The sequence below is a fragment of the Microtus ochrogaster genome, linkage group LG5, assembly GCF_000317375.1.
Source record: "Microtus ochrogaster isolate Prairie Vole_2 linkage group LG5, MicOch1.0, whole genome shotgun sequence".
NCBI lineage: Eukaryota > Metazoa > Chordata > Mammalia > Rodentia > Cricetidae > Microtus > Microtus ochrogaster.
In genome coordinates, this window is record NC_022031.1 from 55,826,122 (window position 1) to 55,842,774 (window position 16,653).

General features: G+C 42.4%; 1 protein-coding gene across 1 annotated transcript in view; it reads right to left on the reverse strand.

Moving 5' to 3' along the window:
- Nucleotides 1-12: 12 nt before the first annotated feature.
- The window catches only part of Plag1 (PLAG1 zinc finger), a 39,680-nt gene continuing 23,039 nt past the window's right edge, over nt 13-16,653 (reverse strand). The window contains exons 2-5 of the mRNA XM_026786572.1: nt 13,536-13,640; nt 5,886-5,984; nt 2,540-2,898; nt 13-2,024 (exon numbers count right to left, since the gene is read on the reverse strand). Of these exons, the coding sequence (XP_026642373.1) occupies nt 767-2,024; nt 2,540-2,781 (1,500 nt within the window). The 5' untranslated portion in view covers nt 2,782-2,898; nt 5,886-5,984; nt 13,536-13,640 and the 3' untranslated portion in view covers nt 13-766. The remainder of the gene's footprint in view (nt 2,025-2,539; nt 2,899-5,885; nt 5,985-13,535; nt 13,641-16,653) is intronic.

Below are 16,653 nucleotides of genomic sequence, written 5' to 3' on the forward strand. Positions count from 1 at the left end.
AATGCTGGTACACTGAGGCCATCCTGGGTACGAAAGGCAAAGGACATGAAACAGGACATCTCTACCCTGCTCCTAAAGACTGATGCCACACACTGTTAACATAAAGAGAAGATGGTTGAGATGTGGCAAAACAGTGCCAACACAGAACACCCTGTGACCTCTCAAGGTTCCTTTTGGATACCGAAACTCTCTTCTCTCATTTTGTCAGACAACAGTCTTCAAAATATATTGATCTGAAATGGTGGCATATTTAAGAAACCACTATAATCTCCCTAAGCTGGATTCTCGATTCCTTTAAAACACTTGATCATGAATCTATTTAGTGGCTAGCAAAACATGTATAACACCTCAGCTATTCACACATGCTACATAAGATTTACATTGTATTGCATATTTGCAAAAAAAAAAAAAATGAGCCAAATGTCCGATGCCCAATGCTATTAGACAAAAATGAAAATTTTAAAGTCTAATAGTAATTTGAACACAGGACCTGAAGAATTTAGTGATAATAATGGCGCTCCTATATGAAATAAAACTCTGAGACTATGACAACTGGCAGTAAATCGGGAGAAACGGCAAACGTATTAAACATGAACGGTTTCAAAGCTTACCGAAGAGGCTAGTTCCTATTATTTTACTGGCTTCGTGAAACCTGATATTATACAAAAGCAGAAGTTTTTGTATTGTCTTAAAGTAGGCACTAAGATGAAAACGGTCAGCGAGGGCGGGGCTACGCGCGCCTCCCTCTCGAACCTGCCGCCAGGCCCTACTGGAAGGCCTGGTGGAAACGGGGCAGGGTGGTGCTCGAGCTCAGGCTGCTGGTGAACGCCGCCGAGAGCGAGTGCAGAGAACCGAGACCCACGGCGCTCGCGGGATCCTGGAGATCCTGTGTTTGGGCAGGCAGCTGAGAAACAGAAGAATGCGCTTCGTCTTGGGAATAGCTCATCCCGAGGCTCCCCACGGACAGAGGATTGTAAGGAGGGCCATTTAATGGTATAAAATTGAACAGCTGAGAAAAATCCAATGCTGGTGTGTTGAGGGGGTCACTGATGGAAACGGAGCTCTTTGACAGTGAGAGGTCCCCCGCACCGTCATCGAGGGACCCGCTCTGAGGATCTAACCCTAACTTAGATGACGACGCTTGAGAATCCTGGGAGGAAGAGGGCGCACCGCTTTGTAACTCCATCAGGTAACTCTCAATTTCCCCCTTTAACGGCTGTTCTTTTTCAGGAATAGAGATTGCGTATGAGGTAGAACTGAACGGGCATTTGAAAGCAAGATGGTGGGAGGGATGAACAGCATCCATATCGATGGGGCACGTCATTCCCAAAGGTAAGGTGGTGATCATTTGGTGAGCAGATCCGGAGCTCTGCATGGACTGAAATGGAGTGTTATAGAGGTTTAACTGCAAAGTGTTTGTGAATGGCTTGGACAAGAGTTCACTGGAAGGTAAGGACATCACCGGCAGGAGCTCGTCTTTTATAGGCACAGACATGTTACAGGTGAAAGGGTCCAGGAAATCCACCGGTTCCGTTTTGACCTTGAGAAGCTCTTGGTTGTGACTCTTCTTCATGTGTCGAGTGAGGTGATCCTTCCGTCCGAATCTCTGAGCACAGTACTGGCAGAGGAAGTCCTTTCTCCCCGTGTGCACCACCATGTGTCTCCGGACGTCCTTCCGGGTGTAGAACCTGCGCTCGCAATGTTCGCACTGGTGCTTCTTCTCCTTCACGCCCCCTGAGGACTTGCCCGCGTGCGACTTCAGGTGCTCCAAGAGCACGCCCGTGCTTTCAAAGGTCTGCAAACACACCTTGCAGGTGAGGTCGCCGCTGGTGGCAGCGTGCAGGGCCAAGTGCCGCTTGAAGCCGAGCTTGGTGTTGTAGCTCTTGCCACACTCCTCACATTTGAAGGTCTCTTTGTTGGGGTCGTGGGTGTGGAGGTGATTCTTCAGGTGGTCTTTGCGGTGAAACATTTTCTCACAATAATTACACTTGTGGGTTTTCTCAGGAGAGTGAGTAGCCATGTGCCTTTAAACATAGATAGATTCTGTGAGTGAGTATCTTGGCAAAAGGGTACATGCTTATTCTTCAAATGGGAAGCTAAACTCTAAGGCTAGCTCACAGCTCTCTTAACGAGGGTCTCCCTGAGTAGCACACAGCACAGCACAGTCAACACACTGCAGAACCTGAGCCATCTACGTGGCCTCTTTAGTGCTGACTGCTTTTCAGCTCTCACTCAAAAGTAAACAAGCAAGACCGAACACATTCATGTAATGTCCACACCCTTTCCATGAAGAAATTTCTCTTTACACATGGAAATTCTACTCTCATGAAGCATTTTTACTTTAAAAAAAAAAATCCAAAGACACTACCACAGAAGTATGTAACTTAGAATATTTCAGGCTACCCAATGTCTAATCTACTTAACATTTCCTGTCTGCGAATGAGCTGAGAAATGTGTATACAGATACACACACTTACAACGGCTTCAGACGGCCAACACAAGAGAAAGCGTAATCTGAAAGACAAATAGAGCGTAGTACCTTTGTAATTTGTACTTAGAAACAAAGGCCTTGGTGCAGTCTTGTTGTGTGCACTTGTAGGGCCTCTCTCCTGTGTGAGAGTAGAAGTGAACCTTTAATTTCTCAACACTGTTAAAGGCCTTCTCACACAGTTGGCAAGGGAAGTTTTTCCTTGGTTTGGTTTCACCACGCTTACGTTTCCCTGAAGGGGCTTTCTGGGTATCTCTTACTTCTGACAAATCACCAGGAATGACAGTGGCCATCGCAGCCTAAACCAGGCCTTCTTGTTGGACACCTGGGAACTGCCCAACTCCACTAAGTGATATAGCTTTAGGTGGCTTCTCAAGTTTCATGTGGTCGTAAAAGAAAGCAAAAAGGGACTGGAAAAAAAAATAAGAAACAACTAGTTTGTAACTAAACTCAATTAAAAAATTATTTGCTTTGTGATGCTTTTGAATTAAAAAAGAAACCATAAAATGGATTCAGCTGGTCCAATGTAATATCTGTAGGTTCCTTTGTATTTTCCAAAACAGATAGATATCAATGCATTGCTCAGAATGGACAGTTCATACATACCCTGAAATCGCACCTGACAAACGCTGGACTTAGCAGGACAGCAGTGAACTCACGAACTCTCAGAGTAGGGTCTAAAGGTTTCACAGAAACTTCCCATCTTACAGCTGAACAGCCACTGCACTCTGTGCCCGCCATGCTGTGCACGTGGGTCACGCGGACACACACGCACTTAGAGCACCTGGCAAACCAGGGAGTCCACGGAAGAGGTGCGGGAAGCTGAGATCCCGTAGGAAGAGAGGTGGAAGCACCACTAGGTGCAAACTGACCCTTTGACCAGTGTTAGAATACTCCGAGGGGGCTTCTGAACAAGGGTGGAGGTGATTGATCTTCAGAACAAATATTCTTGAAATGGTAAAGCCTGTTGATACTACTTGAGGTGAGCACTGCAGACCCTTGTCATCTGGGGAAGTCGGGTTAGTGTCCCTCAATTGTTTCTACGTCACAGAGAAGATTATTCTCACTGGGTGCACTAATGTTACTAATAAGCTGGAGCCATTAGGCCTCCCCAAGCTGAACAAATTAACTTTTGATACAACTGAACCTGAGTGTGGTACACTTGTTCAGAGTTTTCAACATCTGTGCAAAAACGCATCATCACAGAAGTGTTTTGGCCTGAGTTTCAATTCACTATCAGTGCTATGAGAAAGAACGAAGTATGTATCTTGAGCAACAAAGAGTATGTTGTTACTTTTAAACAAGATAATTGAAACTAAACAGAAACCTCCATAGATAAGAAGTAGTTAGTATAATTAACTCTATTTCTCAGAGCAGGAAAATCAACTCCTCAAAGACTTTACTGCTATGTGAGTTAGATCAGTGGTTCTCAACCTCCCGAATGCCACCACCCTTTAATACAGTCCCTCATGTTGGAGTGACCCCCCCAACTATAAAAGTACTTTGTTGCAACTTTATAACTACAATTTTGCTACTGTTATGAATCATGATGTAAACATTTGATATATGACACAGGTGGGGTGAGAACCACTGAGTCAAATGTTCCCTCAAGGTTTCTTAAGGTAATTTAGAGGGGTTCTTCCAAGAGACCACAGAAGTGGTAGCAACCGTAATGCCTTTTAAAAGGATCTGACTACTAAATATAGTTAAATGAATTTGACATCCTCTTATATATTTTAAAGAAAAAAAACCAACTTCCTTATCTCACCTGTGTTTTGGTATATACATGCCTTTACACAATTTAGTGTGTTACACTCACTTTCATAGATTCCACTTAGATTTTTTTCAGAAATTCTAAACATCTACTTTTGGTAATACTTAAGTGCATGCCGTATCTTTTTGTGCTTTAGCAGAGAGGCTGTCCCTAGTAGACTAAGCAGCAGTGAGCCATTGTGACTGAAGCAGTACAGCATTCAGGCAAGCTGAGCACATACAGTTTCTTTTTGTAAGACAGATGCAGGCCTTTACATTGTTCTAAATATCAGGAAGCTCCTCTTGCAGTTTACAAATGATATTAATATGATGCAACAAGTATCACAATGCTGATGCAGCTGTTAGCTCTGACATCACACACTGATGCAGCTGTTAGCTCTGACATCATAGTACTGATGCAGCTGTTAGCTCTGAGATCACACACTGATGCAGCTGTTAGCTCTGAGATCACACACTGATGCAGCTGTTAGCTGAGATCACACACTGATGCAGCTGTTAGCTCTGACATCATATAACTCAAACAGCTGTTAGCTCTGACATCACACACTGATGCAGCTGTTAGCTCTGACATCACAGCACAGATGAGCTGTTAGCTCTGACATCATAGCACTGATGCAGCTGTTAGCTCTGACATCACAGCACTAATGCAGCTGTTAGCTCTGACATCACAGCACTAATTCAGCTGTTAGCTCTGATATCACAGCACAGATGAGCTGTTAACTCTGACATAATATAACTCAGTCGTTAGATCTGACATCATAGCACTGATGCAGCTGTTAGCTCTGACATCACAGCACTAATGCAGCTGTTAGATCTGACATCATAGCACTGTTGCAGCTGTTATCTCTGACATCACTGCACTGATGCAGCTGTTAGCTCTGACATCACAGCAGTGATGAGCTGTTAGCTCTGGCTGTGGGTTTTCTGAAGCTCAAAGATTTGTTCTCTTCCTGTTATGAGCTCATTCAAAGGACAGATGTTTTGCCTCCCTCCATGTTAGGGGTAAGAGCTACTCTACAGATCAATAATGACAGTAAATTAGTATACAGCTTTAATTTCCATTGTGACCTCCTCACTTAATGCTTTCATAGACCTACTGAGACTCTGACCACGTCAATCATTTTCCAACTGCAGGATAAAAAGGGAATGCAAGGCATCTAAATAACTAGGTCTGAACACTGGTCAAAATCACCACTGTAGCAACACAGCTGTGACACTGCAGTTTCCAGAACAGAAAAGCAACTTTAATGCAACTCCTTCCTGACAAGACATTAAAAGGGCACCATAAAACAACATGCACGCATCTGATCATATTAAACCGGGGTACTCAATCTGAAGTAACGAATGGATGTTTTTGGATGTACATACTGAGCAATGAGGAAGTGTACTGATAGCAAATATTACACTTTTCTAAGACCAGCTGAAAATTTTCATGGCTGATAATGCTTTTATATTTTAATCCATTACAAAATTCAAATTACTTTTCATAGGTACATTTAAAATTTCAGGAAATATATAAAGTTGTGAATGTAACATCAAATAAAAATTATATTCACAATATGTTTATCAACCAAATACTTTAAAGGCACATGCACATAACTAGTGATTTTTGTTCAATGTATACCTGATTAAGGATGGAAAAAGCCTCAGACTTTGATCTTAGCCAGTCCCATTAACTCTTCGTGGAAGAGAGCAGAATCCAGCCCTTCCCATTTTGGCCAATCTATGAAGAAGTAAAAACAGAATGGATTATAGTATAAGTGAAACTAGAGTGTGAAGGGCGGAAAATAAAGCATGAACGAACTGCAATTTCATAGCGCATGCTATACTCCACTCTGCTGCTGGTGGCTCGTGCATTAATTCCCACCAACTGCTTGCTTTGATTAGTGGTAAGCACACTTTACATGGCCAAATAAATGCACACATAAAAAGAAAAACAGCATTACCTAGAAAAAAAAATGCCAATTTGTGATGCTGAATGATTCCCCACTTGTTAATAAAAAAGGAACCTAACCAAGGGAAATGGCTCTTAGAGTTACTGACCGCAAACAAAATTGGCTAAGAGTCATTAGGCTTAATGTGGTGGAAGATACAAACTCAGTTTTCGTCAGGAGAGTGCCTCTGGAAACCTCATCTCAGCATGGCTACCCACACTGCCTACACTTATAATGGGGGCTACTTGCAGAACTGCCAATTTAAACTGAAGAATGGGGTAAGGCTGGTTGGAATGTGGCAACCACTCTCTGTTCAGATTCCAGGTACATATGGGGACGTTAAATACAGCTTTGCTACAAGAGGCAGGTGTCAGGGAAAAGGCAATACTCGTTGCGTGAGACCACTGTTGAAAAGCCTGAAGATATCTTAAAGATGCCTGCTGGTAGCTAGGTCTTTAGCTGACTGACAGTCTATATACAAACTGTGTTAATATTTACGATAAAAGAAAATGGCACAACAATGGTATAAAGTAAAAGAGATCTACAATTATTACAAAGAATACAAGGCAAACAGTGGTTAGTACACTGTGATTATTTGTAATTAAGTACTCAAAAGTATTTAATTAGAAGAACTTGAGGGGTAATAAAAATCAAATACTTAAAAATCACTAACAAAAGGATTTGCCAATGACAGGTTCGGTTTAAAACTTTTCAAGTGTATAACAATCTAATAATATTTCTTAAAATCTTCACTTACTTTCAGAATTTTATGATATGTAAAATAATATAGGAAGAAAATATTTAATAGAGGACATTCAAGCATCGTTACAAAATTACTAAGTACATAGAAACCAGTATTATTATTATTCACATTATTTTAAAAAAACTTTAGACAAATAAAGGTATTTTTAAAAGTCCAAGCAAAAGCCCCATTTTTATTAAGCATAGGACATGCATAAGTGGAAGAACATTAAAACTGCAAAACAGCAACATTAGTTTTGTCAATACTTACTTGCCCAGGGCACACACTGAATATTTGGTGTGGTAATTATGAACATAAAAGTTCATTTTATGTGCTATTACCTGAATAATGTAAATACTTTATAAAGAGTATTTTCATTTTTGGCCTTTCCTTGCAGTCAGTGACCAAGATGGCTGCATCTACCCCCACTGCTAGTGAACTACGTGCTGTCTGTGTGGTCAAGACAGGATTTAGGCGCCACCTCCTATCTCAACTCCATTCTACTGTGATCTGTGATAGGGCAGGTTAGCAAGACACCTGCATGTGGAGAAATCTTGACATTACACTTAGAGCCCAGAAGGAGGTCAGTGCTATCGTTATTCTATAAGAACTGCCAAAAAAAAAAAAAATTCCAAAAGGAAGTAGTAACTAAGGAAAAAGTTTAAAAGCAATTTGCAAGGTAAATTTTTAAATAATTTAATTAATCATTAAAATAATTAGCAATTCTGAGTGCATGATTTGGGTAGAATTAATTCTAAAACCAAAGTTGACTAGCAAATAACAAATCTGTATTTTTTGTTATAAATCTTACTGCCTTCCAAACACGTCACACTCTACCTATGCTGAGCTGTGCAGGGCATTTCATAACAGAAAGGCCTTAGTGGCTAAGGATTTCAGACAGTCCACAAACAGAACTGTCTACAAATTACCCCGCTATATAGCTTATATCCAGAAATAAAATTGCAAATAAAGCCACCATGTTAATTTAGTTTATCTTAAAATGTAACTCCTAAATTAATTTCTCTAAATTTTACCCTACTTTGAATTTTTATTAGTTGCCAAATAATTTCAAAGAACTATTCATTATTTCCCTAAACAAAGGAAATCAGGAGTTGATTAGATTTGGACAGAATAAATATAAAAAATAAACACAGCTTATATTTATGTACTCCTAACTAAAATGCTAACTACACTTATCTGCGTATTCTGAGTCCAGCAGGGGTGGTGGGGATGGGGGTGGTGGTATCATCACTGCTCTAAGTCTGTAACCCAACAAACTTACATTCATGCTTCCCTTTTCTAGTTAAATACTTTATCAAAGATAGGTTCCATCATTTAAGTGCTGGAATCCCTCTGTGCCTTTGTCTGAGGGATTGTAGAAGGTGGGGAGCACGTACACCCGTACACCCACGCTATGCTGCCCTCCAGTGACTTCAGAACACGCCCAGCCCTGCTGATTTCACCTCCACCCTACTCGGCAGGTTTCTGCTTTAGATAGCAGCGGTAGCTGGGGGAAAGAGTCTATGCTTGGGCACGGAAGTTCATCTTCTTACGTTTTGTTTTATTCTGAGGAAATAGTGGCTCATGAAGAAAAATAACAAGCAAACAAATTGCACATCAGGAGGGTTTACTGAAATTGATTTCTATGAGATGTTGAAACAGTTTTTGTATTTTGAATCCCACAGTTCTGAGAGTTGCTTTGTCAACAGTTATAAAGCCTGAGCCACACTTACCTGCACTGATAATGTTTTCATTTTAAAAAGTCAAAGAGATTTTGCTAAGAATCACCAAAGCTTTGCTCCCACTTATACGAATCATAACAAACCACTGGCTCACAATTCAGAAAGATGTCAACATGTGCTTAAAACACTTTCCGTAGAGAATGAACGGGGTGGATCACAGAAGGAAACTTAGCAGCGATAGTACTTTATATGTATGATAAAATAGTAAAATGTTGAAGAACAGGAGATGAACTAGATTACATAACTGAACTCAACTTTGAAGGAGGCATACCATATATTTGGAGCACTGCTTTAAAACAACATTAATCCTATCTAACTCGGGAGTTCTCGGCATTCAGCTCTCCGTCTACAGAGTCCCTTGCGAGAGAAGAATAAAAACTACATTGAATTACAAAACTTAAGAAAGGGTAACGAGGTGAGCATGATCAAAATGCATTCTATACACATATTATACTGTCAAAAAATGAAGATTAAAAAGAAGACAAATGCAAAAATCAAACGAACAAAAAAGACCTTCAGAGAATGAGCAATCAACTGTAGGCAGCGCGGGGCAGGGCCAGGCCAGTTTTATTCACTGCTGTTCCCATAAATGACAGTAAAGTAACTGTTGAATGAACAAGAAAGATTAAAATGGTAAGTGCTTACCACTAACACAACGACCTACAGGCTTGCTCATCATAGCAGACAGAAGACAGCAAATACATATTCCAGTCCAAGATAATACTAGCACTTATAATAACTTAAAACCTGGTTGAAATATTCACCTTTTCCAGCATGCTCTAGTGGATGAGATCCTTATGGAATTAGCTAGCATGAGCAGAGAACATTAATCCAGCCCCACTCCTAATAAAAATTCCTAGAGTGAAAACATGCCTGGTACCTGTGCTACCTGGCCTGAAGCAGAAAGATGGCGAGATGCTCAGGTGGAGTGGATTATCTCTACAGGGGACAGAGGAGCAGCAAGCCCACGGTGAAGCAGTGAGCACAGCCAAGATGTGTACTTAACTCACCTGAATTTCGGGTCATCAAGAACTCAGCAATGAGACTTGAGCAAAATCACATTACTTACTTTCAACTACATTAGATGTCAGTCAATTAATCATACAGTTAAGGATGCCTTTTGAAAATTTTCTACATTTGATTTTTTTCTATTTGTTTTGAGTAATTTGTTTTATGACAATCTTTTCCAACTTTACCACAAAATTAGCCCTAATCATATCTAGACACATCCTATATTTAATATAAAGCAAAAACTTAGAGAGGTGAAGGAAATGGCTTATCTTTTTGTTTTTAAGGACAGGGAGGGCAATGTCCACAGATTTCAAACTTGGCACCCCAGAGTTCCCAGAAACTCCACCACTACTCTTCTTTCTAGAGAGTCACACAGAACAGCAGACACCCAGGAACATGGGAAAGTCAAGCAAATGTGCTTTTTAATTCACAAATATGTGCCCTGGTTATTTATTATGGAGGAGAAGGGCCAGCAAGTTAAAGCGGATGAATGGGCTGTGACTCAGGAGTCAGCATGCATGTCTTACGTGTACGGGAGATCTCTGTGACTGCACATCTTTATGAAATGGAAACCAGGACACGGAGCATGCCAGGCATGTCTCACTTGGTGTAGGAACATTAGTTCTTGCACGGAGGAAACAAAAGAGGAATAGCAGAAGAGGAAGTGAGGAGGGCGAGCAGGAGGGGCAGCTGATCGCGATTAGAACAATGCCAAGTAAGAAAGTTTAATCAATACTAGTAGCTGTTTTTGGAGGATTTTCTGGGCTTCTAAAAATGCACAAACATCTCCATATTTGCCATGCAGCTACAATAGGAAGGCGGTTGCCCATGGGTCACGTTCCTGAGTTCGTTTTCACTACCACTAACTGCATGTGTTGCTGGGGTGGGTGCTGATGAACTACCCTAACACACCAATGTCCTGAACCACGTGGAGTATGTCTTCTAGGATGAGTAGTTACCTAATGCAATTCAAATTACAGAATCCAGGTTTCATGTCTGGATTCTCAGGCACGCATAGCAAATCTGCAGATAAGCTCAGGAAAAGGTGGCAATCAGATGGAACGGAAGAAAAGCGCTAAGTAAAATCTTAGTTATAAAAATGTACGTGAAGCCAGGCAGTGGTGGCGCACACCTTTAATCCCAGCACTCTGGAGGCAGAGGCAGGCGGAGCTCTGTGAGTTTGAGGCCAGCCTGGTCTACAAAGTGAGTTTAGAACAGGCTCCAAAGCTACAGAGAAACCCTGTCTTGAAATACACAAAACAAAACAAAAATGTGAGAAATCACTTTCAAACTATCAAAGTAGCGCACACTGTAAATGTAGGCCGTGCAGTGTGAGGAGGGATAAATGCTACCCAAGCTGCATGCTGAGGCTCAAGGAACAAAAAAATGCATGGCCACAGAACCCAGTCCTCACGAAAGGCTCTGCCCCTGCTACTAGTCTGTGCACCCTGTGCTACATCGTGCAACTGTCAAGGTTAAAATCACATCTAGAAACAGAACTTCTCTTTATTCCCACATCTCCAAGATGACCAGGATTAGGCTAGGCAACATCATCAAGAGACCTAGCCAGTGTCCTGCCGTGCTGTGGTCAGATGATAAACTTTATTCATTTGGGGTTTTGTGTGACAGGGTTTCTCGAACTCAGAGACCCGCCTGCCTCTGCCTCCCGAGTGCTGGGATTAAAGGCGTGTGCCACCACCGCCTGGCTCTATCTGATAAATATTTGTTGAGAAGAGCTGCAGTCCCTGGTAAGGGATCGCAAGAAGCAGAGCAGGCAGGGAAGCATGTTGTGAGCTCCGGAAACATCAGCCAGCTGCAAAGCACGACCAGAGAAAACCTAAGGCAGTGAAATGGTTAGTGTGCTCTGACAGAGGGGTGAGCGGGATGTGTCCAGGATGGCTGGAGGCCACTGGGGAGCCTTACTGCTTCTGCACCCCAGCAGGTGGCCCCAGAAGACAGGAGTGCAAGCAGGGGCCTCAGGCACATGCTATTCAGACCAGGCAGGCTGGGAACTAAACGGTGGGCATCCCAGAAACTGTCCTTGTTCACACGCTCTGCCCCCGTACCCATAAGCACATGTGCCCTGTGCTGATCACAATGCATCGTCTGGAAATGAACGAGAGTCTTATGCAAAGAAAAATCATTTCAAGCGGAATTCTAAAGCCTTAAAGAGAATATTCTATATGTGAGGTTAAGAATGAGGATGCCACTGTAAATATCAAAGGAAAAAAAAATCAACTGATCACAATACAAGAAAGTCAAAAAAGGTAAGCTTTGTATAAACAGTGTGGTTGAGAAAAAGTAAGTATTTTTCCTTTCTCTAGCTACTAAAAATAGCTCCACAGTAACAGAACTCAGAATAACACAATTGTAAAAGGAGGACATGAGGTGGGAGGGATGTGATTCAAAGTCCTAGGGGGAACTGGAACTGGGGTGATGGGTGGGTCTGGTACATTACGTACATGTACAAAATTTTCAAAAAATAAATGAAACTAAAAGTCCCTATCATTATCAATGAAAATGCCATCATTAATAACAGTTTAAAAGATAATCCCACAGGGGCTGGAGAGATGGCTCAGAGGTTAAGAACTTTGCCTGCTCTTCCAAAGGTCCTGAGTTCAATTCCCAGTAACCACATGGGGGCTCACAACCATCTGTAATGGAGTCTGGTGCCCTCTTCTGGCCTGCAGGCATATACACAGAATATTGTATAAATAATAAATAAAGAAATAAATAAAAAAAGATAATCCCACAAAATCAAAACAATCATTAACACTTTTATTAAAAATATCTGCAGTGCCAGCACTTGGGAGGCAGAGGCAGGCGGATCTCTGTGAGTTCGAGACCAGCCTGGTCTACAAGAGCTAGTTCCAGGACAGGCTCCAAAACCACAGAGAAACCCTGTCTTGAAAAACCAAAAAACAAAACAAAACAAACAAACAAACAAACAAAAAAACAAAAAAAAAACAAAAAACAAAAACAAAAAAAACCCTGCAGTGTAGAGATGACTAAAATTTTATGCTAACTCAAGCTTAAGTGTTTATTCTCCATAGAATGCTGTTGGTATTAAGATTAGTTTATGACCCTTTAATTGGATGGTTAGTTCTTGTCATGTTTCTGAGAGGTTCTGTTTAGTTCTCAGTCCAAGGCCTAGTTTCTCGGAGCGGGGGGAGGGGAGGGCATTGGCCATAGATGACCAGCTTAGGAGTTTGAACCCACTGAGTAACCACTTTTTCCTTTTCCAGGCTCCTTTTCCTGAAGTCATGGGGTCTGAGACTCTGAACTCCAGTCTTGGGCTTAAGGTCCCACTGACAGACTTACCTGGCTCAAATCCAGCTGTGCTCGGGTTCCCAATATCGCTATACCTCAATTCTGTGCCACTGAGTTATAACTACAGTTGGGGAATCTAGATGTGTTCGTGTGTTCTCTTCCCGGCAGTGGTGGGAAGCTGCTCGGGTCCCACTGGGCTCTGCACTCTGGCATCAGCCCCATTCTGGAGAGCCTACCTAACACCTAATGTGTGTCTCCACCTGCACACAGCTTGTAAGAGCTTCTCAGCAGACGGGACACACAGTGGTTCTGGGGCGTAGTTGACCCCTCTGTGGGCTCTCTGAGAGGAGACACAAACAGGCTGTGCAGAAGCTATGCATTCTCTGCCTTGTCCAGATGACAGGTTAGTGGAAGTCCTGCAGATCACAGAACACTGCAAGTCCTAAGCTCCTACGTGGCAGGCTTATTACGTGGCATGCTTTCCAAAGCTATTACTATGACAGCTCACATAATTAAGGATCGGGAATCACTGATCCCTTTGAAAATCATGCCATATAATGATAAAAGCCACCTACCTGAGGCCCTGTTCCAAACTCTAGCAAGGTCACCTTATTAATAGATCATCATAGAATGAAGCATTCTGGGTGCCCAATCCCACCAAGGCAGCACTGAGAAGCAACCTAGGGAGAAAAGAAGAATTAGTCTGGAATTCCAAAAGGCAGGCTTGATCTGCTTTACGGCGTATTTGTCATTCATGATCACTTATTCTTTGCTGGGAGCAAATGTAAAACAAAATATAGTATGTTGGAAGATGAATATACACAAATGAGTATCTACAACTTGAGCCACAGTTATCTAGATGATTTATTTTTACTTCATTCAGCTATATTATAAATTTGCTGATATTTTTCAAATTGATCATTTATTTTCTTTTTATATTCTAAAGACATCTATTCTTCTCCATGACATCATCACAAAAACGTTTTGTCATGCCCTTCTTGTTCTGAGCAAAGACGAAGGAAGAACCATGTCCTGTGAGTGATCGCACAAAGGGTGCGAACTCCTGATGGCCAGACCCACCTTCAACAATATAGGAAGAAAAATCGAAATGTGTTCTCGAGTACACCACATGTGCAGTCAGCCTTGGTACCCCAGGGTTGCAAATTATGAAGACAGACAGACCTCCAGGAGCATGTTCAAGACAGAAAAGGGAGGCCCCAAGTAATCATCTGCTTCCTATCTGGAGCTGAGAGCCAAAGACCAGTTCACACAGTGACCGCTCTATTAAGATGAGTGGCCGACACTGATGTAAAAAATATGACCAACACCCACTATTCACAGTACTGCTCTGCCCTACCTGGGCACTGACAGATGCAACCTCTGTCCTGCAGGACTGTACAAACTGCCATGAGGTGGCACTAGTGAGAGCAGTGAGAAACAGTATTATACAGGACAAGGCACACGGGAAGTTCAGGAGGAAGAGATACTATTCATTTTTCATGACTTGCTTGAAGAATGTTCCCTTAAGACCCCTCTCCCTTCAAAAAAAAAAGTGTGTGCGTCCGGAGTCTGCCAGGTTGGACACACTGGTCACTGGGTTCTAACATGACCTCTAATTGCAGTGCAATGCAGCTTCCACACTTTCTGAAACAAGCACAGTGCAGCTCTGATGCTGTGGATATGGCCATATGTGTGTCCTAATGAAATAATCAGGGGCTTTGGAAAAATGTGGCCATGATGAAAGCACTGAGGTCGACAAATACTTGGGGAGGCAGGAGGAGAGTGTGCTCTCTTGAATGAAAGCTGTGACCAGAGGAGCGGCCCAAAGACAAGGTGACAATTAGCCAAAGGAACATTCCCCGGAGACTGCTTCTGTGTTGGCGTCATCAAAGCAGTAAGAAAAGTAAGGGGGAACCCAAGGCAGCGCAGCCTGTGCCCAGACCCACAACCAGCCAACTGGACACCAATGGCTACCAAGGCAGTGCAGCCTGTGCCCAGACCCACAACCAGCCAAATGGACACCAATGGCTACCAAGGTAGCGCAGCCTGTGCCCAGACACAATCAGCCAACTGGACACCAATGGCTACCAAGGCAGCGCAGCCTGTGCCCAGACACAATCAGCCAACTGGACACCACTAAGCGTTACCACTAGGAGATAAAACCATAGAATTTCACAAGGAAGGAAGGAAAAGGTAGTAAAACAAAAACAGCTCTACTAAGAGCCATAGAACAACTCATAAACATTGTCTAGCAATAGCCATTTGGGGAGAAGGACACTAACTTTAGCAATAAAAACTATGGGCAGCAGAGGCCGGGTAAAGAACGAGAGGAGGGGCAGCAAGGAAGCATAAAAGAGGCCTGGCTGCTTGGCGGTGAAGGGCTTCCAGCAGGATGATGTTTTCTATTGTAGCATTTAAGAACAGAAGAGAGGAAGAAGGAAAGAGAGAGGGCAGGAGGAGAGGGGGAGAGAAGAGAGGAAAAGGAAGGGGGAGAGGGGCAAGAAGGGCGGAGAAAGGGGAGGGAGAGGAAACTAGAGGAGGAGGAAGGAGGGGAGGACAGGATAGGAGGTTTAGTTACTCTTCTACAGCTGTGATAAAGCGCCGTGATAGAACAACTAAAAGATGCTTTATTCTGGGTCACAGCTGGAAAAGGCTGGTCCCACTGCCCCCACGGGGAGGAGGCAGCTCGCCATGCATGCTGTACCCAGCACTCCCTCTTTATGTACTCTGGGACCCACGCCAGGGAATGTGCCATCCACTTTTAGGATGCTCTTCCCACCTCGGTTAACCTAATCCACAGGACCCCTCACAGGCATGCCCCACGCTTGTCTCCTGGATGATCCAGGTCTTGCTAATAACCAACACTGGCCATCCCAGAAGGGGAGGGGAGGGAGGAAGAAGAGAAGGAGACTCAGCAGAAAGATCAGAAGGCTGAGTGTGAGCAGAATACAGGGAAGGACTTGTGGCAAGCAGAAGGGGACCCAAGGAAGACTGGCAGATGACTCTGCAGTAAGAAAACTGGTTTCCCTATATTGACTACGGGTGTGTATGTTCATCTGCTGATTTTTTTCTTGTCCCAGAATGAAAAAATTCAGCAGAAGGGCCCGGTTTGTAGTTTAACAATAAAGAGCAAGGTAGTAGATGGAGGAAGAACAGGGGAGTCAGGACATCCTCCCGTTTCACAAAACAATAAACAGAACTTGGTACAAAGGACTCAGTCTTTTAGTTACTGCTGGTGGAAGACGGAAGACTAAACTGCTGAATCCTTCTGGAATATACCGTGGAAATGCAGAAAGTTCTTTAAAATCCAAACACATGGATTTGACAAATTATTTTTGAAAGTTAAAGTGCTCTCTCTCTCTAAGAACTTAAGCATAAAGTCAAAATAGATTTTAAGAATAAAATTGATAATGTTTAATAAAATGGATGGCTCTCAGTGTACATGTGACAGAATAAATATGCAGCTATTAAAACTTAACAAGTTTAAGATCATAAAATTACATGGAAAAGAGCAGTTAAAGAACTTAATATATTAGCGCCACAGGGGAAAACATACAATGCTAATTTTTAATATTTATTATTGTTATTTTTTTAAAAATGATTCTTTCTTTCTCTTTCTTTCTTTCTTTCTTTCTTTCTTTCTTTCTTTCTTTCTTTCTTTCTTTCTTTCTTTCTTTCTTTCTTTCTTATGTA